This window comes from Porites lutea, chromosome 2 (assembly GCF_958299795.1).
Source record: "Porites lutea chromosome 2, jaPorLute2.1, whole genome shotgun sequence".
NCBI classification, from domain to species: Eukaryota; Metazoa; Cnidaria; class Anthozoa; order Scleractinia; family Poritidae; genus Porites; species Porites lutea.
Genome location: NC_133202.1, coordinates 51433641 through 51459620, shown reverse-complemented (window position 1 = coordinate 51459620; position 25980 = coordinate 51433641). Strand labels below are relative to the sequence as shown.

At 40.2% G+C, this 25980-nt stretch overlaps 1 protein-coding gene and 1 pseudogene across 1 annotated transcript; both read left to right on the top strand.

Annotated features, from left to right (window-relative positions):
* Positions 1–341: 341 nt before the first annotated feature.
* Positions 342–14853, top strand: LOC140927171 (arrestin domain-containing protein 3-like). The gene is made up of 6 exons (XM_073376817.1): positions 342–606; positions 9753–9979; positions 11699–11906; positions 12707–12864; positions 13603–13822; positions 14139–14853. Exons 1-6 carry the CDS (start codon positions 354–356, stop codon positions 14279–14281), a joined length of 1209 nt encoding a protein of 402 aa, XP_073232918.1. The 5' UTR covers positions 342–353; the 3' UTR covers positions 14282–14853.
* A 1843-nt stretch (positions 14854–16696) lies between these two features.
* On the top strand, positions 16697–24156 carry LOC140928900 (arrestin domain-containing protein 3-like; annotated as a pseudogene).
* Positions 24157–25980: the final 1824 nt, after the last annotated feature.

Below are 25980 nucleotides of genomic sequence, written 5' to 3'. Positions count from 1 at the left end.
AACTATTTTATTATTATTATTTTATTATTTTTGTTTTCATGAAAATTATTTTTATTTTTCATGTTCCGGAATGTTCCGGAATGTTCCATGTTGCGGGTGCTATCGACGCCCCATCACGAGCGACTTAGCTGACTTGCGGTTTTGCGGTTTCTTGAGTTTTGAGAAAGGCGAGACAAGTCAATCAATCTTAATTTTGTTGCGTGGGAAAATAACCTGAAGTAAAAAAAAACCGGTCGTGTGTGAAGCTTTATTTTACTTGAAGTAATTAAAATTCAGAAAATTCACTTGTCTGGAAATATTTCTTAGCTTATTTAGGCTCTAGTGTAAAGACTACTAATGTCAGCTGTTAAACCATGGGCAAGATTGATTACTTCGTCGTTGAATTTTATGGAGAGAAAAGGACGTTTTACCCAGGGGAGGCAATTAATGGAACCCTTCGTCTCAAAGTGAATAAGGAGTTAAAACTGCGAGGCCTACGGATTGAGTTTCATGGCAATGCTCACGTACACTGGAGAGAAGAGTACGATTTCAGGGGTACAACACGCTATGAAGAGTATAATAACAGCCAAACTTACATCGATACCTTAGCAACATTGTTCGGTAAAGGTCAGTTTGGGTTTTATTCATTTTGTTATTGGACGTGTAGACTGTCTTGTTGCTTGTCGAGTATTCAAGCCGGAAATGTTATGAAAACGGCTGCCGACGTTAATCATTTATAAACCTCTTAAGGCTTTTACATTTTGAGTTTGTTTTAGAAACAACTAGGGGCACCCAACGAGAATATAGTTCAAAACCACTAAAACATAGCATTGTTAAACGTATTTTGGTATTTAAACTGTAGATATAGGCATATTTTTATCCCCTAAAAATTTTTCATCTGTTCGGATTTCCTAGCTGAAAGTCTAGTGATCCGAAAATTATAGAGATCAAAACTTACCTTTTCGAAAATTTCAGCCAGAAAAAAGGCTCTCGAAAATTCTAGGTGACCTTTTTAGGGTAAAAATCCGTTAAAAATAGGCAATTATACCATATTTTATATGTTCGAAAATCCTTGGAGAAGCAGGCAAGCAAAAAATTTTACAACAAATGTTCCTAAAATTCTAGATCTCAAATCGCCCTCCGAACAGATATTTTTCCGAAAATTGTCTTTGGGTGCCCCTGAGCAACCTCGACTAACCTCGACTAGCTTTTCTTGTTTACATTCTGGCTTAGCTTTCTTGAAAAGTTTTGGCAGGGCTTGGCGGGACGTCTCGATTTAAGCCACAGGTTAAATTTTAAAATTTATGCTCAATTTATTTTAAGCTTAACTACTTTGATCGCGGTCAGGTTTGCAAATTAAAGCTGTAATTTTCGAAACCAAACGAAACGAAGCAAAAGCAAAAACCTATTATGATTTCATGGCACTAGTTTTTCTAAACATGTAGCGCCTGTTTGTTTGATTTTGTCGGCCGTAGGGAGATTCATTTAAAAGTTTACTAACGCGTCGTTGCAAAACATTCTGCTTCACGAGGCTCCCCTCCACAAGATCTCCTCAGTCACATCACCATGTCTCAATGGTTTCTTTCGTACAGTCTTTATTGTTGCTGTTTCATTTCTGCGTATTCCTTTCACAATTATCTGAGCTTGTATGGAAGCTAGCAGAAGCTAGCCTTCAATCGGCATCAAAGTGCTTTCAATCTTTTGGTCCTCCGGCCAACGGCAATTAAGTAACGCCAAAAAATCCAGATTTTGTCCAAATCGAAACTTAACAGGAACAATATATCATTGATCTGTAATCCTGAGAAGTTTTAGTGTCGTATTGATTCCAGCCAAGCGCGATGTAAACGGATTTTTCAAGGTTCTCTTACTCCCCTCGCATCTTTTGATTCCAAAAAAGCTGTCCTAAAATCAAAGTTTGGTGCATGCGCAGTAACGGGATACTGTTCCTTGAACGAAATGAACTCAAAGGGCGCTTTCCATTCAACAAAAATTCCGGTTTGAAATTTCGGAAACTTCACGTGCTCAATGAAACGGTACATTCCGGTGGCACAGACCAAGCCATCGCGCGTTTTGTCATTGTGGCTTCGCAGCATACTCATAATTACGCTCTAAAAGAGAAAAAGTAAATTTATATCCTAAAGAACACTCGACTGTCGAAAAGGGGCGGTGGAAAACTAAGGGAGGAGGAATCCTATTTCGTGTAGAAAGCCTATGAATGCAAGTGAAGGTAAAAAATTCTTGCGAATTGAAGCAATACGTTTCTCAGAATATTCGAACGATTCGAAGCAATTCCTGAACTGAACGGTAAATAAATTCGGTGTTTTAGCCAATTTGTATTCAGCCAGGCTTTGTTGAATTCATTTCAGCTTAATTGATAAATTGCTTTAGTTAAATGTCGTCGACAGGTTTCAGACAAATAATACGCTGATTCTCACGGACTTTTACACAATTGTAGCTTGATTACACACACTTTTTTTCACCTACGTGTCGTGTTGCGTCACTTATTTGAAACTGTTAATGGCAAATATCAAAAATCGAAAAAATTGCAACTGATTCCAACTATTTGAGATGTCATGCTTTACTCACAGCACTTTACTTTCCATTGGGAACTCCATGGTCTTGCAAGCAGGATACAAAAGGGCGGTACTGGGGACAACAATTTTGGCAAATGGAAAGGGACATTTCGACCGAAATGACTAGACCGGTCACAGTGGACCACCTTCAAAGCTGGTCCCGAATATTCCGGTCGGACCAAAGCAAAATGGTCCGTTCCATTTGATGAACCAAGCGAAATTTCCGGACTTTTGGGTTGAATGGAAGGCGCCCAAAGTTTCGAACCTGATACACACACAAACAGAGTTTTAGTTACAGTATGTGGTCCTTGGTCGGCGTCTGAAAGTCATTAACCTGAATATCTTATCCGAATCTTCACGTAACGAGTTGAAATACTCCCCGAAGATAGCTTTTATGTTCCTCTCGATAATCCTGAAGTTTCAAGTTCCAGACCTTAATATTTTGCTTGGAATTCGAAAAAAAGGCGACCGTTTTTGATGGTCCTTGGTCCGCGAATGTGGTCCTTGGTCCGCGTCTCAGGTAAGCAACACGAAAAAAAGGTAAAAATGTTATAGTTTCAACACGAAAATGTGATTTTCACAATGTTTCATGCATTGTTTTCTGTTCTTGATGCAATTAAGCTAAAGTTTTTTTCGGAAGATGTTGTGAGTATAAAATAATCTGCTTTTCTTTCAAAGACTTCAGACAACAGTCTCCTCGAGTCTCCTACACGAGCGACGAAGAGCGGTGTTCAGCGCGGTCGCAAATAATTAGCAAAAACTCCGTATGTATTCGAGGTATTAAAAAAAGAGAACTTGTGAGACGATTTTCAAAACATTCTCCGAAAACAAAGGCCGTCGCTTTTTATTTTGGGAAGTGTTATTCAACCAAGGTCATAGGTCGCGGACCAAGGACCGCTAAGCGAAATTTGGTTATATTTTTCAAGAGTCGATAAAACAAAAAATTCAGAGTCTACAGCAATATGCTTCCAACAGCAGAAATAAGTTGATCCGAAAACCTGTTCTGCAAGAAGGCACGTCTTCCCGTTGCGTTTTATTTATTCGCAGGCCAAGTAAACATGACCATGTAATTTACGGTGCTGCAAAAATCCAAACTTCAAGAAAGACAAATTAACCTACCTGTCAACAAACTTTAATTAAGCGTCTTCACCCGCAGCAAGAAGGCCGAAACTTCGTCGTATGAAAGAATGCTAATCATTAAATCACTATATCTTTCATTATTCAACGTATTTTTTTTCTCGACGAAATATTTTATCATTTTCGGAAAAGTCGCGGACCAAGGGCATCGCAAACTTGCGCGGACCAAGGACCACATACTGTAGGGAAAGTGCCACAAACAATAATTGGAAATAATTAAAAGTATCCAATAGATACCAAGTACATTACTGGCACCTTATTCAGGCTGGGCAATTTTCCTAATTACAGATAAAGTAAGCATTTTTGGCACAGTTCTTTTTCTTCATAGAAAGAAATGTATCACTTTTGAAGTAATTGATAAACTGTATCACTTAATTCCAAGAAGAATTCCTCTTCCTCGTTGTCCACCATGTCCAGGCATACCTCGGTCATTTACCTCCCTTTGGGACTAGGTGCAATGTATTTGATGCAAAATGGAGCCCACAAAGGACCACATAGGGGCTGTTCGTTTATTATTTGTAAGGGAGGGCTGGCCATTTTGCTGGGGGTTCATTTTCAAAATCTTGATTTATTTTGGAGAGGTTCATTTTCGGTTGGGAGTGTTACGTACCTGGCAGGTCATTTTAATGAATTCATGAAAGAAGTACAAAGCAGTAACAAGTATGAGTTGAAATTTTCACGTAACAACAACAACACCAAATGCTTTATTTGCATGACCATAAAGGAATTACAGTATTGCAAAAGCTATTAGACTAAATTTAAGTACTAATTCAACTAATTAGTACGTGCAAAACATTACAAAACGTTACAGTTCTCATTCATTCATTCATTGATATTAATTTGGTTCTTAATTCAAAGCTTTGCGAGATAAACGAAACTAATTGACAGTTAATTAAATAATCAGAAGAATTCATAAGAAGAGATATTAAAGTATTGTGTGAAAGTGATTTGAAGAATAAGCCTTACAATCTAGTGAGAAATGATCAATTTCATCTTCGATTTTGTTACTTGTACAAAAGTGACATATCCTTTCATTGCGAGGAATGTTTTCGTATCTACCTGTTGTACGAGAGATTTACCAACCCTACCCCTCCCAGTTTTGTGACGTTGTTCAGCACTATCAAGTTAGGGCTAGGGCTACCAAATAAGGTAATGAGCACGTGCGTGCTGAGTAAGCTAGAACTGGACGAGTCGAAAAAGTTTGGTGAGCGCGAGTTTTCCTTTGAGTTTTTTTTCATCGAGTTTCGTGAGAGTTTGTGAGTCGGATTGAAGCGGAATAAACCAGGAAACCGTGTTATTGTGAGTTCTATGGGCTGTGTTATTGTTCAGCTCATTTTTGGTGCCGAGACCAGGACGCGCTGAAGAAATACACAGCGCTAGCGAGACAGTTTGAGAAGCGAAGTGATCCTTTCTCGGAGTCAAAACAAACATGAGCGACAGCGACGAACCGAGCGACGAAGAACAACGTCTCATAAAAGAGATCGACAAGGAAATTGATAAGGTTAAGTACTTCATGGAGGAGATAGATGAACTGATCGAAATTCAGGATTATTCGGAGATGGAAATAGTCAACAAACGAGCTGTGAAAATCATTGCAAAGCTATTGTATCTTATTTCACAGACGGAAGAATTAAAAATTGAGCGAGGATTGTCGCCTCGGACGGTGAGACAGTGGAGAAAAGACATTAAATCAAAGTATGCAGCATCTGTTAGCGAAAACGAGAGGCTTAAAAAGTGTTTAGATGATAGAGAGGAAGAAATTACGCGAGGAAAAGAAGATTTGAAGTGGGAGCAGCTGCATATACATGAGAGAGGTTAATGACTATGAGAAACTGTACAGTTTGGATTTACTGGGAGTCGAGGACCGGGGAGAGAATGATCAGCTGAATGTTCTGCGTGACTTTAAAGAGAGTGTTGTCAGAAAGCAAGATGGAAGGTATGAAGTTGGTTTTTCTTGGATACCGGGAGCTACATTAACGAATACAAATGAAGCACTTAGCAGAAAGCGGCTTTAAAACGTGGAGAGAAAGCTTTCAAGAGATAAGAAACTGAAAGGAGAGTATGGTGGCATAATTGAAGAGCAACTCAGAGCAGGGGTAATCGAGGAAGCACCTCAGATTCCATCTGGAGAACGTGTGTTCTACATGCCTCACAAGCCAATTGTAAAGCAGAGTGCCGTTACGACTAAGGTTCGCATGTTGTTTGACGCAAGTGCTAAGCCCCAGCCTTTTACCTACAGCATCTATGATTGCATGTTCACTGGTCCTCCGTTGCAGCCGCTTCTTTGGGACATAATGATTAGAGTGCGAATGTCCACAAGTCTACTCCTTGGAGACATAGAAAAGGCGTTTCTCCAGATAGGTGTTAAGGAGGAGGATAGAGATGCAGTCAGATTCTTGTTCAACATTAAAGGAACAGAGAAACATTTAAGATTTACACGTGTACCTTTCGGAGTTGAAGCAAGCCCTTTCCTACTGGGAGCCACTCTGCAGCATCACTTTGAACAACAAGGGTCAGAATTTGAAGAGACAGTGAGAGCACTTAAGGAGAACACTTATGTTGACAATCTCATGCAAACGGGAGGAAATGTAGAGAAACTCATGCGGTTCAAAGAAGAGAGTACTGCCATACTTGAGTCTGCCAGGTTTCCGGTGCACAAGTGGGAATCTAATGTCAAGTTTCTTGAAAGTGAAGGCACGCCAAATCCAAGCAAGATCGTCGGACATGTGTGGAATAAGAATGATGACACACTGGAGCTGCTTGCAAAGCCTTTTCCACAAGAACATCCAGTGACCAAGCGCGCTATACTCAGTTACCTAGGAACTGTCTATGACTCACTCGGGATAATCTCGCGCACCATGCCTGAGGGAAAGCATATTTATCGAGAAGCCTGCGATGAGAAGAAAGGCTGGAGTGCAGAAGTTTTCCCCAGATTGAAGAACCAATGGTTAAGGTGGACGAAGCAACTTAAAGATGTAAGGGTACCTAGAAGTATTGCTTCATTTGTCGGACAGATAGGAGCAGTCCATTTACATATTTTCGCAGATGCCAGCATTCTAGCATGCTGTGCAGCAGCTGTTGCGGTGGTAGAACATGAGGCAGGCGTGACCAAAGGACTTCTGACCTCAAAGTCGCGAATATCAAAGAGAAGTACATCAATAGCAAGACTGGAGCTCGTGAGTGGCTACATGGCAGTAAACATGGCGAAGAACCTCAGCACTGCTCTCCAGCAATGGCCCATTCAAACCATCAACATTTGGATGGACAGTATGGTAGCACTATATTGGATAACCAATCCTGGGAGAGGATGGAAGGTGTTTGTATCAAATAGAGTAAAGAAGATAGCAGAAACCGCTGGTCCAATCAACATCACTTGGAAGTACTGCCCATATGAGTTGAATGTAGCAGATCTCGGAAGTAGAGGGGCAACCATTGTGAAGATGGAGAGAGGAAACTGGTTTGCCGGTCCGGATTGGCTCTTGGACAAAAGGCAGTGGCCGGAGCAGCCAAGGCTGAATAGCACCAAAGAAACAGATGAAGAGAGTAAGGTCCCCCAAGAAGCAGTTCTCCGCACACAAGAGCGCATGTTCGATGAGTGGGACGCCTTGTTAGAAAGAAGGACCTACTGGCGTACAATGAGAGTAACAGCAAGGGTGTCACGCTTATCAGAAACTGCAAAGCGAGAAGCAAGTCAAAGAAGATGTCAGGCCCATTAGTTACGGAAGAAATCACAACTATAAGTGACTACTGGGTAAAGCGAGTTCAGAAAGCAGAGGATACATGTCTGAAGTCCCCAGGATGGAAGTTGGTCAAAGATAACTGTACAGGAGTTCTCAGGTGTGAAGGCAGAATTAAAGGATATAGGCCGATTTACCTTCCTGGTGGTCTACTTGCAGAGAAGCTTATCTTTAACATCCACAATCAGGTCATGCATCTTGCTGTCGCGAACACGATGGCGAGCGTGAGAGAAAACTGGTGGATACCAAAGTTGAGAGCGAAAGTGAAGAAGGTCATTAAGAACTGCAACATCTGTAAAGTATACTCCACCAAACCTTATGGAGTGCCATCAACTAGTGCTTTACCAGAATATAGAACTGAGGGGAGCAGACCGTTTGAAGTAACCGGAGTGGACTTTGCCAGACCCTTCCTGTACAAGGTCGGTAAGAAAGAAGAAGGAAAGTGCTATGTCATTATTTTCACTTGTGCCAGCTCCAGAGCGGTCCATTTGGAAGTTGCAAGAACCCAAACGGCGGATGAATTCAAGAGTAAGCTGAATGCCTTTATCTCGCGACGAACAAGACCTTGCATCATCATCTCGGATAATGCCAAAGTGTTTAAGGCTACAGCAGATTGGATCAAGACAGTGAGGAGAAGTGAGAAGTTCCAGAATTACTTAGCACGTGAGAACATCAGCTGGCAGTTTAATCTTGCAAAGTCACCCTGGTGGGGAGGAATCTATAGAGATTGATTAAGGAGATAAAGAAGACCTTGCATAAGACCTTGGGGAGGTCACATCTTTCCTTTGAAGCATTTGAATCAGTCATCATGGACATCGAAAGAAATTTGAACAATCGCCCCTTGACATACGTTGAAGCAGAGAGAGAGGAAGAGGCGGTACTTACACCAAACATGATCCTGTGGGCACGAGACGTGTAAGCGGTAGAAGACACTGAAGGCTCAGATGCAGAGAAGCTAACAAGGATGGCCAAACGATTGGAAAATACTAAGGCCAATGCATGGAAACGCTGGAAAAGGGAGTATGTCCACAGCCTAATGGAAAGTTACAGGCTTAACAAGGAAACGGTAACTATACCTCAAGTGGGAGAAATTGTACTCATCATTGGAGACGAAAAGAACCGCGGAGAATGGAGAAAGGGTAAAGTAGTGCGTCTTATCAAAGGCAAAGATGACGTTGTTAGAGGGGTGACATTGTTACACAAAAGGCACACTATTGACCGACCGCTTCAGTTAGTTTGTCCCTTGGAAATCAGAGTGGTGGAGAATGTTGACCCAACATAAAGGGGGAGGAGAGATCGAGCTGATGTAGGAGAACAGAGACCAACACGAGCTGCAGCTCAGAGGGTTGCTCAGAGAATCGCACAACAATTGCAAGAAGAAGAGAATTGATAAACTGAACTGTGTTAGAGTATAAACCGGACTGTCATATAGCAAATCGGATTAGTTTCAAGTTACGTTTGATTGTAATAATTGCGTGCTACAATTTTTAGGGGAGTTGTGTACGAGAGATTTACCAACCCTACCCCTCCCAGCTTTGTGACGTTGATCAGCACTACCAAATTAGGGCTAGGGCTACCAAATAAGGTAATGAGCACGTGCGTGCTGAGTAAGCTAGAACTGGACGGGTCGAAAAAGTTTGGTGAGCGCGAGTTTTCCTTTGAGTTTTTTTTCATCGAGTTTCGTGAGAGTTTGTGAGTCGGATTGAAGCGGAATAAACTAGGAAACCGTGTTATTGTGAGTTCTATGGGCTGTGTTATTGTTCAGCTCACTGTTTCAATTCTAAGTTGATGACCACTTATTCTAAATCTAACTAATGCTTTTCTCGAAGGGTTTTTTCTTGTTAAAACTAGGTACGGCGAGGGGCTATATGGTCGTCTTTGATTGTACAATAAAAACTGAGTTTTTGTGATTGTTGAAGGGTCTGATTCCAGTAAGAGACGTATTTATTTTTCATTATGCCGATATACCTATTAACTATTGAGTCACTCAATGAATTACAGGAAAAGTCATAGTTTAGATCATAGTAGTCAACCATTTTCACGCGATTAGAGTAACAGCCATAAATAGTGAACACCCACCTTATAAACACAACTCAGTCGACTTAGTATATTGTATTTAGTACAATTCAATGTAGCTAGAATATTGATAATTTAGTAGTTTCGACTGCAATCAGGTGGGTGAGGAGGGTCTAACTTACACAATACATAAGATTTATGGGGGCCATTTCTAAAAAGCTAGGATGAACTTGGGGATGGATTGAAAATCCTCTAAGCTTTTTCCTACCTACCTACCCAAGTGTACCTATCTATCTACTTTGATTGGCAGCTCCAGGTCAGAGTGGCAATAACCCAGTTCTCCAGCCTGGTGATTACTCCTATCCATTTCAGTTTCTAATCCCAAACATTAAAATGCCAACCTCAGTAGAAGGAAGGTATGGCTATGTTCGCTACTGGTTAAAAGGAATTGTTGACCGCCGATGGAGAAATGATATCACTACCAAAGCAGCTTTCACTATGTTGGAATATGTGGACATCAATACACCGCTGCTTTTAGTAAGTTTTAATTAACATCATGATCTTTTCCTGGCACATCAAATACAATGTATTGGGTCTGTGCTCACTCTTACGAAGCTTTTTTCCTCTATCAGAAATTAAAATACAGAGAGAGGAAATCTGAAAACATTAATTACCAAGTTATCGTAACTTTTTTAACAGGACCTAGGAAAACTGGCAGAGACATATTTTGGTAGACTTAATTTTAATAAATCTGATTTGGAATAGAAATTGGTTTTGAAAAATACAAGTATCTTTGATCGTTGTAATTGCAACACGTTTGAATTCAGTATACATGAACATGGTGGTGTAGCTGTAGTTGTAGCCTATTCTGTATAGGCAGAAACTCTTATGAGTTTCTGGTATAGTATAATGAAGGTATATTAAAATAATGAACAAAGTATTTGCATCATGAGGTACTGCAAAAACGGGCAAAGTCCCTTTAATAGTGCCCGCTATACAGGGTTGGACATTGGCGCTCGCCCGTTCATCCAGGCAAGTTCCAAAATGGTCTTGCAAGTACAAATCAAGAATCACATGCCCAGTTTGGCGAGTACGGTGTTCATACTGGCACACTAAAATACGTTAATTCAAAATTAACGTCACTCTTCACTTTCCACATGAAAATAATCTGCGTCTGTCCTTTGGCCAGAAGCTTACGATTCTGAAATGTCCATCAACCCTGGTCTGTATTTTTGAGAACAGGTTCATGAACACACAAAATGCTCTCTGCTTTGATGATTGCTACATGAAGAATAGACACTTGTACTAAGTACCAGTAATATCTCTGGTCATTAAATACACTGCATTGTCCACAGAACCGCAAAATGCGGGAAAATAGAAAGATTGGAGAGAGCACATGTTTATGTCAAATGGGAAACATGAATTTGTACCACGTGACCAAGTTTCTCCCAATACTTATTGTTGTTTCCTGTTCATTATTTTTGCACATAAATAAGTAGTTTCACGCAATTTTTTATCCATAATGATCGTTTTGAGCTGTTTTTATCTGCTCATTTTCTATTTTGGGCAATTCTCAATGTGAATCTGACTTTTGGTGTCTGCAGTATATGTGAAGAAAATAATAAGATAAAAACTATCTAGAACAATTCTTATGGATAAAACTGGCGTGAAACTATGTATTTTTGAGTTAGAAGTAATAAACAGTAAACGGCAATTAAGAACTCAAGAAAACTGAGATAATGTCCAAGTTTGCACACAGTAGCAAAAATTGCGAAAAATTGGAGAAATTGCAGTTTTTGCCAAAATTACTAAATTCAAGTGCATGAAAAACTGCAATTTTTGCTGCTGTGTGCAAACCTGCATGGACATAAGTGGGAAAACTTGGCTCACAGTACAGATTCACGTTTCCTGTTTGGCATAAATATGACTCTTAATCGATCTAATGGCTCTATCTTACCGCCGCCTTTAATGTATAATTTTGACACTGCTTGAGTATGGTGTTGTTTCTTTTTTGTTTATTAAGGTCCGTTTCAGGGCATGGTGAGTGAACTTCCATGCAGTGAAGAGGGGGCTATTTTTTATGGTAGTCTGTGAGACTGGGCAAGAGAAAACTGGTCAGCTCGAGTGCTCCAAAATTTTAGTTTCCAACCCTGTTATAGTAGCAGTTTTTTAGTATACTAAGCCTTAGGTAGGGGCTAAAGTGACTTGAGTCAAGTCTATTACGACCAGTACTTATTTCAACTCTTACTTCCTCAGCAACCTTGTCAGATCCAGGAGGATCGCAATGTGGGATGCCTGTGCTGTGTATCTGGTCCAATCAGTACTATTGTCTATACTGACAGAGGAGGTTACTATCCAGGAGAATCTATTGGTGTCTCTGCAGTCATTAATAATAATTCAAAAAATGAGATTATTGGGCTGGAGATACAACTTATTCAACTCACTGTCTTCATTGGTTCTGGTGGTGCGTATAAGAACCAACATCACGGTAAGAACAAGTCTAGAACAAATAAAAGTAATTAAATTAAATTAATTAATAGTCAATTTAATTTGATTTAGTACTTGTTTCAGAACTGTTTTGAATTGCAGTCACTGCGGGAACTAGCTGCACAATATTGTAGTTATGAAGTTGTGAAATATATTAACCTTTTCACCAGGGCCGAGTTGTTCAAAGCGGGGTTAAGATAACCCAGGGTTTGTACGACATTTGAATTCAGATTTGAAAGCTTTTGAACACAAGAAAGAGAAACCCTGGTTGAATTTAACCCCGGGTTAAGGGCTAATCGGCCTTCGAACAACTGGGCCCAGAGTGATTGACTGAGTTTTGTGAGGAGGTTATAACATTTGAGTCTGTTTTTGATTTACTATGGTGTGACCATTAAAATGAAAACTTTTGGCAGATGACTTTCACATGATACTAGCATATTGATCAAGTCCTTACTACACAAGAAAGCTTCACCTCTAGTTGGAGAAGAAAACAATTCCTGAAAGGCTGCCTATTCACATTTATTTGATGGAGTTGAAATCATACTTCAATTTGGCTGAACTGTCGAGCACCCGGACAGTTTGAAGCCACGTAGCCGCATAGCCATGCACTTAGCCGCAAGACAACTTTCATGCTACTGTAACTATTATTTTGCAAACCACAACAGAAGTCCCATAGCCACATAGCCACTGTTTTAGGGGTATGGGTCAGAAGTGGCTGCAGTTACTCCCATGATTTTTATCTTCATCATCACCATCATCAATTTCATTCATTTCTAGGAAAAAAAAAACACTGGGAAGATAAGGTTGCATCCATGTTTCAAGAAGGAGTGAAGCCTGGGGAAGAGATTCGCATGCCAATGGTACCACTTCCAGTCCCCTCTCTGCCTCCAACCATGACGAGTTGCAGTTGCATAAAGATATCATATTTTCTACGGGTAATTTACCCATTTTCTGTCCATTTTGCTGAATTTTTTTTTTTTGATGACTGTCATTTGCTGCCTAATTTGCCAACATTTTCCCTTAAGTCAAACCTACCGTAGTTGTTCTGCTCTGAATGACAGGACTTGCATCTGGTGTGAATTCATCTGGTGATGGAATATTTTTAGTACAGCTAAGAATTCCTGTTTTGCCCCATGTAAGGGAATCCTGATTCCAGAATGCGGGAGGATTTTGCTTATGGAACTAGGAATACAGCTTAAGAATCCGGAATCCCGCTAACGATTGCAATCCAGAATCCAAGTTCTACTGACAAATACTGGAATCCAGTACCTGGAATCCGGAATCCACCGCGTGGCATCCAGAATCCAAGACTGTCTTGGATACCCTTGCTTGGGGCGACCTGTTACTCAAAAGTAATTTTTGCTGCTAGGAGGGGAATAAGATAGGATTAGGACTCCCTCCTTCATTCTTTTCGTTTTTTCCTTTGCCTCGAAACCTCGGCTAGCAAGGAACAATTACGACTTTAAGTGCCGAGGTTTATTTCATTCATTACCAAACGAATCCTGAAAATACTCAAATAAGGTGAGTTGGAATGCCAACAAAAAATTATTCTCCCCACTGTCTTTCACAGACCTGGGAAGTGTGCAGAGTTGATATAAAATCGAGTTAAACGCCAACAGTTGTAGGTCAGTTCTATTTCGTTGCTTATTTTTTTTCTTGCCACCTTTCAACAGCTGAAAGTTAGAGTGAAGGGTGCCTCCAACTCAACATTATACATTCCAATCACAATTGGCTCAGTTCCATATCGGCCGCCCCTTCATCCAGCCCAATACCCACCCCCAGGTGCTGCTTTGACTCCTAGTGCCCCACCACTGGCGGGATTTGACGCAGCATCAGCGTATCCACCAGCCGCTACACAGTATAGTGACCCTGCGCAGAATTATCCAAATATTGGTAAGAAACATTTTGTATCGTGACTACTGTAGTATTCCGAAATTAATCCCACCCGCCCACCCACCCTCACAAAAATTACGGCTACCCGTAGGGTTACACTAAACTTTGGTGTGGTTACACTAGACCATTTCCCACATCTGATCTGATCATTTTGATGTTTTCGGTTACACGCCAATAAATTGCCCAAGGGGAAGAAGAACTTGGACCAGGTTTCACAGGGGTCATGATCAATTTATAAAATGAAAGAAAAAAACTGGCTCCAGAACTCTTTGACCTAAGATTTTGCTTATGAAACATTTCTTGTTTTTGATTTCAGCTCTCGTAGAGTGTGTTAGCGGTGGAGCGTCAATTGAAGACAAGGGCGATAAAAAGACGCTGGGTGATACCAGCTTTACACCAATGTACCCGTTTGTTTATAACTACCAATTTCCCTCTGCACCGCCTCCTTCTTTTCCCTAAGAGGGAAGTACAACTAGCTTCGAAGTGGCAGACATTAGCCATGTGATTTATTAAGAAGTTATAAATTATTTCTTTAGGGTTTCGACAAAAAACTGTAAAGCCATCGATAGTGCCCGCAGGGGAAGGGAGGTACTTGGATTAATTTTTGCTGGGTATGTGCCGCTGGCCTCTCAGAGCCCCTACCCCATTATGGTCTATTCTTTGGCCAATTAAAGACCCATCTTGTTCATTTTTTGGCAAATGTAATTTTCGCGATCCCAAACTTAGTCACTTTCTATTTATGTATCTACCTTATCAATCCTTTAAATAGGTCACAATAAAATAAATTGACCCATTTTTTGAACTGAATGAAGAACACTTTACTTTTCACCTACAGTACAAACATTCTGGTACGTTTGCTAACCGAAAATATGAAGAACATTCTTGCCTCAAAAATCCGAAAATCTGCGACCCCATTCTAGTAACTCTATTGAAAATGCTACCCCATTGTAGTCAACCCAGTCGTGAAAATGCGACCCCATCCAGCGGCACATCCCCATCAGCCTCTTATAAGGAATTACCCTCCCCCCCCCCCCCCCCGTCCGGGCGATAGTACTATCGCAGGAGTGGGCACGTTTATAATTAGCTTGTAGATTAGCTGGCGATAGTGCGAATTTGAGCATCCACACTGCAAAAAAGATGTGTATAATGATGAAATTGTATGAAAATTGAAAAACTGGTAGACCATTTGAAATACCGTAAAGTATAGAACAGTTCTCGCGACATACCACTTCATGGAATAAACAAAGAATGTGAAAAGAGGTTTATAGGACCATTTGATGGGTCGCAAAAGCCAACGTTCACCATGATTGTTGGCCGTGGAAAAATATTGTAAATTTTTTCTAACGGTAAAAGAAATGTCATTGACCTAACCAGAAATCGTGGTAAAGGGCCATTTACCACGCTAAAAGTGTCTTACGTAACTGCACCTTTTCAACTCGATAAGAGTGTGCAGAGAAGTTGACTGTATTTTTGTGACAAAAAGGAATGTTTTCTACTAAATAAAAATGGCGACCAATGGATCGATAGAAATTAAATAGCTTAGAATGGCTTCGTTAATCTCAATGTTAAGGAAGAGTGCCTTGGCAAAACTCAGCAAGACGTACGTTTTACACTTTTTAGATCCTTTCCTTTTGCTTTCGATTCCTGTAAGTGTCTACTATAATTATATTCAAACTGGACTGTAACTGTACTTAAACTGATGTTTCTAATATTTATAGTGTGTTCCGCAAAAGTTTACTTTTAATTCCTATATTACTTTGAATGTGGATTGTATTTATACTGAATATTGTAGTTTAAAATGTTACGTTTTGCCAACTAAAAATTCTTGAAAGATCATGAGCGTTTCCCATTAGTCCAGACCAGCTCATGAAGAAAGGAATTCACTATCAATGAAAACTGTCCATCCAGATAACTGTATTTTTAAATACTATGCTGTCGAGAAAAGCCTTCAGTGTAATGTGTATATTAAAATGATATTGGAAAAACAAGCTTCGATTTTCCTCGATCGTTAATTACTACTTTAAAAACATTCCCTAATCGGTTGGATACTCCTGGCCGTCGGTTGTTAGTATTTGTCAACTTTAGAGTACACGGAACACTTCCAGTTGCAGTGGAGGTAACATTACAGTGCCACTTCGCCCTAAAGGGGATTTTTGATGTTTTCCTGACTTCATATATAAGGGGAAAATATAGCTTTTTTCCCCCCATCCCCAACACCCCAACATTGAATGGAAGGGACAGGGGAGGGGTGTTTTTTTGTTTTTTTGGTGGAGTTTTTTTGTTCTTTGAAGTCCTCCCTATGAGTACAATGTCTCAACAAATTTTGTCGCCGATTGTGAGGTCTGATTCCCGGGGTCTGATTCTCGTTGGCATTTTGAGTGGTCGCTTACGAGAGGTTCGACCGTACGGGATTGCAACCCCTTTAGTTACCCCTCCCTCGATATAATCAATAGCTTGAAAAGCCTACCAGAATTAAGACTTCACTTGACCGTTTAACAAGTTTTCACTTGTTAAAAGAACATGATTCACTAGTCTGCTACACAGCCGTTTTTAGTGTCGTCACGCAACGCTCCTCCCCACTAACCACTGGCCCGATGGCAAAACTTTAGTTCGCAGGCGGTGTCATTGGAGCCCTCTGCACATATGACCCAGCTTACGAACAGCAGACGCATTTCCGGTCGTCGCTTCTCTCCCTCCGAGAATAGCTATTTTTCGGTCATTTTTCGGAGGGAGAGAAGCGATGACCGGAAATGCGTCTGCTGTTCGCAGGCTACATATGAGAAGCCTATCTTTCGAAATCCTCGCCTCCCTCCTTCGGCTGTAGGTGATTCACACGAGACTCGTCATGCATGTAATTACGGTGAAAAATTTAATGTCAGCTGTTAAGCGATGGGCAAGGTTGATTACTTCGTTGTTGAATTTTATGGAGGGAAAAGGACGTTTTACCCAGGGGAGGCAATTAATGGAACCCTCCGTCTCAAAGTGAATAAGGAGTTAAAACTGCGAGGCCTACGGATTGAGTTTCATGGCAAAGCTTTCGTACACTGGGGTGAAACCCGAGGATCTGGAGATAACAGGAGAACAAGACACTATATTAACAGCCAAACTTACATCGATACCTTAGCAACATTGATCGGTAAAGGTCAGTTTGGGTTTTATTCATTTTGTTATTGGACGTGGAGACTGTCATTGTTGCTTGTCGAGTATTCGTACGTTTCCGCAAGGTGTCTAAAGCCGGATCGTTGTTATGAAAACGGCTGCCAGATTTATAAACCTCTTAAGGGTTTTACATTTTTAGTTTGTTTTAGAAGCAACCTCGACTAACCTCGACTTTAACTTTTCTTGTTTACATTCTGGCTTACAGAAGCTTTCTTGAAAAGTGTTAGCAGGGCTTGGCGGGAAGTCTCGATTTAAGCCACAGGTTAAATTTTAAAATTTATGCTCAATTTGTTTTATAACTTCTTTGGTCGCGGTCCGGTTTGCAAATTATCACTGTAATTTTCGAAACCAAACGAAACGAAGCAGAAGCAAATACCTATACTTAACTACATGAACTCAAAGTTTCTAAATAAATCTCAGGCATTTCCCTCCCTTTGGACCTAGATGCCTTGTATTTGATGCAAATGGGGCTCACAAGGACTACATAGGGGCTATATACCCTGCGAGCAGAGGCTACATTTTCGCTGTGTGAACTGGCGTGGAAAAAGTAGCAGGTCACTTTTCGCACGCTAGCTCACACAGCGAAAATGTAGCCTCTGCTCGCAGGGTACGTAGGGGCTGGTCATTTATTATTTGTAAGGGAGGGCCGGCCATTTTGCCGGGGGGTCATTTTCAAAATCTTGATTTATTTTGGAGGGGTTCATTTTTAGTTGGAAGTGTTACATACCTGGCAGGTCATTTTACTGCGATTTTCACAAACATGCAAATTTCTGAAGTTCAAAAGCCAACTGATGATTGCGTTTTTTCCTGCTGTCAATCATCTTAACAGACCTCCAGTAAAACAAAACTTCACATCAACGGGTTCAAAAGGTCATGGTCTGTGATTTGTGATTGGTGGATTTCGATCCGTTTCGTGTGTTTCTGTGTTTCAAGGTTTATTCTTTGTGAAAAGCGCAGTAATGAATTTCATGAAAGTAGTACAAAGCAGTAACAAGCATGACTTGAAATTTTCACATAACAGCCATACATAGTGAACACCCATTCTTATAAACACAACTCAGTAGATTTAGTATGTAATGAACTTTGGTACAATATAATAGCTAGATTATTGATTTGTAGTTTCAACTGCAATCAGGTTAGGGGGGGGGGGGTCACTTTCACAATACATAAGATTTATGGGGGTCATTTCTAAAAAGCTAGGATGAATTGGGGGGTCAGTTTGAAAATCCTCTATTAAAAGCTTTTCCTACCATTAATACCCACCTACCCAACTGTACCTGCACATGCTAGGCAATGAAAAAGTTCACGCGTATCAAGTTCCATTGCGAAAAAAAAAACAAGCCCAATTTTACGAGAGATTAACTCGAACTTTAAAGAACTTGCTATATTTCCTAGTAGAATAAAAGGCATTGATTCTTGAAAGTTTTCAAGGATTGCGAACGCAATTTCAGAGCCAAAGATTAGTCATGTTACGGTCAGACGTGTTTGTTACCGCTGATGGGCAGGTTTGACGTTACAAAATAGACATGATGTTATATATATACACTGTTTGTTTGCATTTGGAGTCGGCATTTGAAACCGTACTTAAAGAAATGAAGCTTGATTAGATGTCCTTGAAGAAACATTTGCTTTATAACTTTAACTGGTCTTGTTTCGAGCATACAGTCGCTTGTGCGAATAAACCATGCTGTGTTGTGTTAAAGCTGTATGTCTATATAAAATTACCCAGAAATCAGTATTGGGTGAATCTTTTGTTTTCTGTCTTGAGAAACTTGATCCTCGACTCGATTCTCGATAGGCTAAGCTTGTTCTCAATTTTATATCTGTTTTTGACACATAGTTACCCGGGGTAGGGAAAACAAAGCGAAAACAGTGAAGCATTAAACAGTGCATAACAAAAGCGAAAGCTAGTTTGAAAAACGCGCTTTCAAACTAGTTAACGATTTTGTGTTAACGCAGAAAACGTGCGTGTGTTTTGCGTATTCGTCGGTTGCTTATCTCTGAGCTGTACTATATCTATCTACTTTGATTGACAGCTCCAGGTCAGAGTGGGGATGACTCAGTTCTCCAGCCTGGTGATTACTCCTATCCATTTCAGTTTCTAATCCCAAATATTATCATGCCAACCTCATGTTCGCTACTGGTTAAAGGGAATTGTTGACCGTCCATGGAGATTTGATATCACTACCAAAGCAGCTTTTACTATGTTGGAATATGTGGACATCAATACACCTCTGCTTTTAGTAAGTTTTTACTAACATCATGACCTTTCCCTAGCAAATCATGCAGTAAAGTGTGATACCAGTTATATAAATTGGTCACTGTTGAGTGCGATTGATGACAGCGATTACAGCGCGATCACTCTTATCGCACCGCAATATCCAGCCAAAGACGGCAAGCGATTGATGGCAGCGATCACTCCCATCACACCGCGAATATAAACGCTGCGATCGTGCCATGAAATCCAGCCAAAAATACTACAGGATTTTGACAGCGATTACGCCAAGATTGCGGTACGATTATAATAAAATATTTTTAAAAATATAATAAAATATTTATATAGCGCTTATACTTTTCAGTTCTAAGCGCTTTACATTACTTCAAAATAAATTTTTACAAGGGAAATACAACGTAACGGTGCTTACTTTTACAAAGCTTTTTTCCTCTATCAGAAGATACAGAGAGAGGAAATCTGAAAATATTAATTACCAAGTTATTCATAACCTTTTTAACAGGACCTTGGAAAACTGGCAGAGACATATTTTGGTAGACTTAATTTTAATAAATGTGATTTGGAATAGACATTGGTTTTGAAAAATAGAAGTATTGTTGATCATTATAATGGCAACATGTTTGCATTCAGTAGACAATAAAAGTATATTAAATGAACAGAGTATTAACATCATGTGATTGCAAAAACTGGCAAAGTAAACTCCCTTAGTGCCCCCTATACAAGGTTGGACATTGGCGCTCGCCCTCTCGCCCAGGCAAGTTCCGAAATGGTTGGGCAAGTACAAATCAAGGATCGCTCGCCCAGTTCAATGGCGAGTATGGTTTTCATACTAGCACAATATACTTATTCAAAATTAACGTCACTTTTCACTTTCCACTCATTTTCTATTGTGAGCAATTTTCAACTTGAATCTGACGTTTGCTGTTTGCGGTATACGTGAAGCTTAAACTCTCCATTAAGAGTCACGTTTGCGGCAAGCGGCAAGTGGCAGATTTCAGATTGAAGTTGAGAATTTTTCAGAAAAGAAAATAATCAGATAAAAACTATCCAGAACAATTCTTATGAATAAAACTGGCATGAAACTATGTATTTTTGAGTTAGAAGTAATAAACAGTAAACGACAATTAAGAAGAAAACTGAGGTATGTCCAAGCTTGCACACAGCAGCAAAAATTGTGAAAAATTGGAGAAATTGTAATTTTTGCTAAAATTACTAAATTCAAGTGCACGAAAAATTACAATTTTTGCTTCTGCATGCAAACCTGGTCATAAGTGGGAAAACTTGGTCACGCAGTACAAACTCACGTTTGCTGTTTGGCGTAAATATGACTCTTAATCAATCCAATGGCTCTATCTTGCAGCCGCTTTTAGTGTATAATTTCGACACTTTGATTGAGTCTTTTGTTATTTCCTTTTCCTTTATTTAAATAAGGTTTGTTTCAGGGCATGGTGAGTGAACTTCCATGCAGTGAAGAGGGGGCTATATTTTATGGTAGAAGTCTGGTTTTGTGAAAACTGATCTGGGCGAGTGCTCCAAAATTTTAGTTTCCAACCCAGGTTATAGTAGCAGTTTTTTAGTATACTAAGCCTTAGATAGGGCTAAAGTGACTTGAGTCAAGTCTAATATGACCATTACATATTTCCAACTCTTATTTCCTCAGCAACCTTGTCAGATCCAGGAGGATCGCAATGTGGGATGCCTGTGCTGTGTATCTGGTCCACTCAGTACTATTGTCTATACCGACAGAGGAGGTTACTTTCCAGGAGAATCTATTGGTGTCTCGGCAGTCATTAATAATAATTTAAAAAATGAGATTATTGGGCTGGTTTGACCCTGCCAGCCCGCGTCGGTTTGACATTGTTGACTTGAGGGTTGGAGTCCGTTGCGGGTCTACTCTCGACTCGCCTAGCCTCAGCCGTGTATTGTCCACTTCGTTGGTGATTTAGGACCTTCAAAATGGGAATTTTGGCGATGTGAATGATGGAAAATGTGCGTTATTTATCAGGACATCTTCTTCTGGTAGAATTGTCTCCATGTCGCAAATGTTATGGAATTTATCGCCGCCAAGAGCGGAACCAGTCAAGAGAGGTTTGCCAACCTTCTCTTCTCTTCTCTCTACTGTCATCTGGGTGAAAAACTGTCCCTCAAGAAAGGGCATTAAACAGTGCCTAGGAGGTCTGAAATGCAGGACCAGAATACAAGAAAAGCAATTAGACGTTAAAGGTGAGCTTTAAAGGGATATTCAATGTACATTTTGCTAATTTAGTGAGCAAAGAATATTTCTCCCTACAATGTCTTATAATTTTCTTGCAGTATGAATAATTAATTAGCTTGATGGATAGTGTTGTTTTCGGGTTCTTGGCATCCTAAGAGGCCTGAAATGCAGTCAACACACAAATAAATGTAACAAAATACTAAAAGGAAAAATTTAATGTACGTTTCGCTCAATTATGGAGAAATCAGATAATTTTCATGCAACGTCTTATAACTGTTGTCCTATGAATAATTAATTAGCAAAGTATGCAGGGGGCAAAAAAGTCAGTTTTTCAGCCTGCCATTTGGACAAGCTGTAGCTAACATGTAGTATCCCATAAGCCATTTCAACTAGCCCCAAAACCCTTTTTGATTGCGTTTTGATTGCCTTTTGATTGGCTTCTGCAATTTGAATTTCCCCCCAAAACTGCACTTGCTTGTCGGGCAAGTTAAGAACAAAAATCACTAGCCGAATAGCAAAATCCACTAGCCCCGGGCTATCAGACACAACTTTCTTTGCAGGCTGGTAGGATAATGTTGTTCAGGGCTCTCATAATAAGCTTGGGGTACCTGTGGTGTGACCATTAAAATTGAAACTTTTGGCAGATGACTTTCGATTCACATGATACTATTTGTCAGGTCAGGGTGGATTATAATGAGTGATAACACTTAAGTGTAGGGACCTTGCATATAAGCATATTGATCAAATCCTTAATACACAAGAAAGCTTAACCTCTAGTTGGAGAAGAAAAAAATTCCTGAAAGGCTGCCTGTTTATATTTGTATTTGATGGAGTTGAAATCATACTTCGATTTGGCTGAACTGTCAAACACCCAGCTACTTTGAAGCAATACCCCTAAAACAGTGGCTTGTGGCTACATGGCTACATAGCCACTTAGCCGTGAGAGAGCTTTCACTCTGCTGTAACTCTTACTTTGCAAACCACAAAATAAAAACAAACCATGCGTCCCATAGCCACGTAGCCACTGTTTTAGGGGTATAGGTTAAAAGTGGCTGCAGTTACTCCCATGATTTTTATCTTCATCATCACCATCATCAATTTCATTCATTTCTAGGAGAACAAAAACTCTGGGATGATAAGGTTGCATCAATTCATGTTCAAGAACGAGTGAAGCCTGGGGAAGAGACTCGGATGCCAATGGTACCACTTCCAGTCCCCTCTCTACCCCCAACCATGACGAGTTGCAGTTGCATAAAGATATCATATTTTCTACGGGTAATTTACCCATTTTCTGTCCATTTTGCTGAATTTGTTTTTGATGACTGTCATTTGCTGCCTTGCCAACATTTTCCCTTAAGTCAAACCTACCGTAGTTGTTCTGGTTTGAATGACATTTGGGGTGAATTCATCTGGTGATGGAATGTTTTTAGTACAGCTAAGAACTGCTGTCTTGCGCCATGTAAGGGAATCCTTGTTCCAGAATCTGGTAAAATTTTTCTTATGGAATCCAGAATCTAGCTCAAGGAATCCAGCATCCCAATAACGATTGGAATCCAGAATCCAAGTTCTACTGACAAGTATTGGAACCAGCACCTGGAATCCGGATCCACGGCGTGGAATCCAGAATTCAAGACTGTCCTAGATACCCTTACATAGGGCGACCTGTTACTCAAACTACATTTTTTCCTGTTAGCAGAGACCTCACATGGTGGAAAAAAAGAGAGAAATAAGATAGTCCTCTCTCCTTCATCCTTTCATTTTTCTTTTGCCTTGAAACCTCAGCTAGCAAGGAGCAATTACGCCTTTAAGTGCCGAGGTTTGTTTCATTCATTAGCAAACGAATCCTGAAGATGTTACAAATAAGCTGAGTTGGAATGGCCAATAGAAAATTATTCTCCTTGTCTTTCACAGATATGTAATGGGGAGTGTGCAGAGTTGATATAAAATCGAGTTAAGAGCCAACAGTTGTAGGTCAGTTCTATTTCGTTGCTTATTTAGTTTTCTTGCCACCTCTCGACAGCTGAAAGTTAGAGTGAAGGGTGCCTCCAACTCAACATTATACATTCCAATCACAATTGGCTCAGTTCCATATCGGCCGCGCCTTCCAGCCCAATACCCACCCCCAGGTGCTGCTTTGACTCCTAGCGCCCCACCAATGGCCGGATTTGACGCAGCATCAGCGTATCCACCAGCCGCTGCACAGTATGGTGACCCTGCACAGAATTATCCAAATATTGGTAAGAAACATTTTGTATCGTGACTACCGTAGTATTTCCAAATTAATCCAACCCACCCAGCCCCACAAAAATTATGGCTATCCGTTAGGGAGTGGTTACGCTAGACCTTTTCCCCAAAACGGATTGGGCTCGCTCTGGGATCTGATCACTTTCATGTTTTCGGTTACACGCCGATAAATTGCCCAAGGGGAAGAAAAGCTTGGACCCGGTTTCGCGGGGGTCAATTTATAAAAAGAAAGAAAAAAACTGGCTCCAGAACTCTTCGACATAAGATTTTGCTTATGAAACATTTGTTGTTTTTGATTTCAGCTCATCCTTCGTACGCAGAGTGTGTGAGCGGTGGAGCGTCAATTGATGACGAGGGCGATAAAAAGACGCTGGGTGATACCAGCTTTACACCAATGTACCCGTTTGTTAATAACTACCAATTTCCCTCTGCACCGCCTCCTTCATTTCCCTAAGAGGGAAGTACAGCTAGCTTTGAAGTGGCAGACATCGATAGTGCCCCGGGGGGAGGGGGGGGGTACTTGGATTAATTTTCGCTGGGTATGTGCCGCTGGCCTCTCAGAGCCCCTACCCCATTATGGTCTATTCTTTGGCCAATTGAAGACCCATCTTTTTCATTTTTTGGCAAATGTAATTTTCGCGATCCCAAACTTAGTCACTTTCTATTTATGTATCTACCTTATCAATCCTTTAAATAGGTCATAATGGAATAAATTGACCCATTTTTTTAACTAAATGAAGAACACTTTACTTTTCACCTACAGTACAAACCTTCTGGTACGTTTGCTAACCGAAAATATGAAGAACTTTCTTGCCTCAAAAATCCGAAAATCTGCGACCCCATTCTAGTAACGCTATAGAAAATGCTACCTGATTATAGTCAAGCCAGTCGTGAAAATGCGACCCCATCCAGCGGCACATCCCAATTAGCCTCTTAAAAGGAAGTACCCCCCCCCCACCCCCGCCCGGAAGATAGTACTATCGCAGGAGTGGGCACGTTTATAATTAGCTGGTAGATTAGCTGGTGATAGTGTGAATTTGAGCATCCACACTGCAAAAAAGATGTGTAGAATGATGAAATTTTATGAAAATTGAAAAAACTGGTAGACCATTTGAAATACCGTAAAGTAGAAACAGTTTTCGCGACATACCACTTCATGGAATAAGCAAAGAATGTGAAGAGAGGTTTATAGGACCATTTAAAGGGTCGCAAAAGCCAGCGTTCACCATGATTGTTGGCCGTGGAAAAAAATTGTAAATTTATTCTAACGGTGAAAGAAATGTCATTGGCCTAACCAGGAATATTCCGTGGTAAAGGGCCATTTACCACGCTAAAAGTGTCTTAGGTAACTGCACCTTTTCAACTCAATAAGACTTTGCAGAGAAGTTGACTGTATTTTTGTGACAAAAAGGAATGTTTTCCGCTCAGTAAAAATGGCGACCAATGGATCGATAGAAATTAAATAGCTTAGAATGGCTTCGTTAATCTCAATGTTAAGGAAGAGTGCCTTGGCAAAACTCAGCCATACGTACGTTTTATACTTTTTAGATCCTTTCCTTTTGCTTTCGATTCCTGTAAGTGTCTACTATAATTATTTTCAAACTGGACTGCAACTGTGCTCAAACTGATGTTTCTAATATTTATAATGTGTTCCGCAAAAGTTTACTTTAATTCCTTTATTACTTTGAATGTGGATTGTAAATCAAATAATACCATTATTTATACTGAATATTGTACATGTAGTTCGAAATATTACGATCATGAGCGTTTATCATAAGTCTAGATCAGCTTATGATGAAAAGAATTCACTATCAATGAAAACTGTCCATCCAGGTAACTGTATTTTTAAATACTATGCAGAGCATAGCCCTCGAGAAAAGCCTTGTTCATTTTGGCCGGCCAGTTCTGACTTTTGATAAGCGCAGCAATATAATAGGCGCCCTAACCAAATGGCAATAAATACTAGCATTTCAGTATGTTGGAAGGAATATAATAAAGTTAAGATATTGTACCAGAATGCTGCAGGTCTGAGTATCTCTCTATATGACAAACATGATACCACTTGGAAAGTGCTTTGTACGTTATTTACGCACTGGTTCATTATCTCACTCGTTCGCGTTTTCTGATGCGTCAGTAACTCGTGCGTAAATACAGGACACGCGCACTTTTTAGTTCCATGTATATCGAAAGAAACTGTGGTGTAACGTGCTTCCGAGGGCGCGCTATAAATATTTTTTGAAAATAACATAAGACGCGACGAGATGGAAGTCCGTAATCGAGAATATTTATAACTATTTGAAACATGCG

Excerpts from the sequence above, each read along its gene's own strand:
- LOC140927171 (XM_073376817.1), top strand. The coding sequence starts at position 354 with ATGGGCAAGATTGATTACTTCGTCGTTGAATTTTATGGAGAGAAAAGG. Across the intron at positions 9,980-11,698 it reads TCAATACACCGCTGCTTTTA|CAACCTTGTCAGATCCAGGA; the intron begins GTAAGTTTTAAT and ends TTACTTCCTCAG. Across the intron at positions 12,865-13,602 it reads AGATATCATATTTTCTACGG|CTGAAAGTTAGAGTGAAGGG; the intron begins GTAATTTACCCA and ends ACCTTTCAACAG.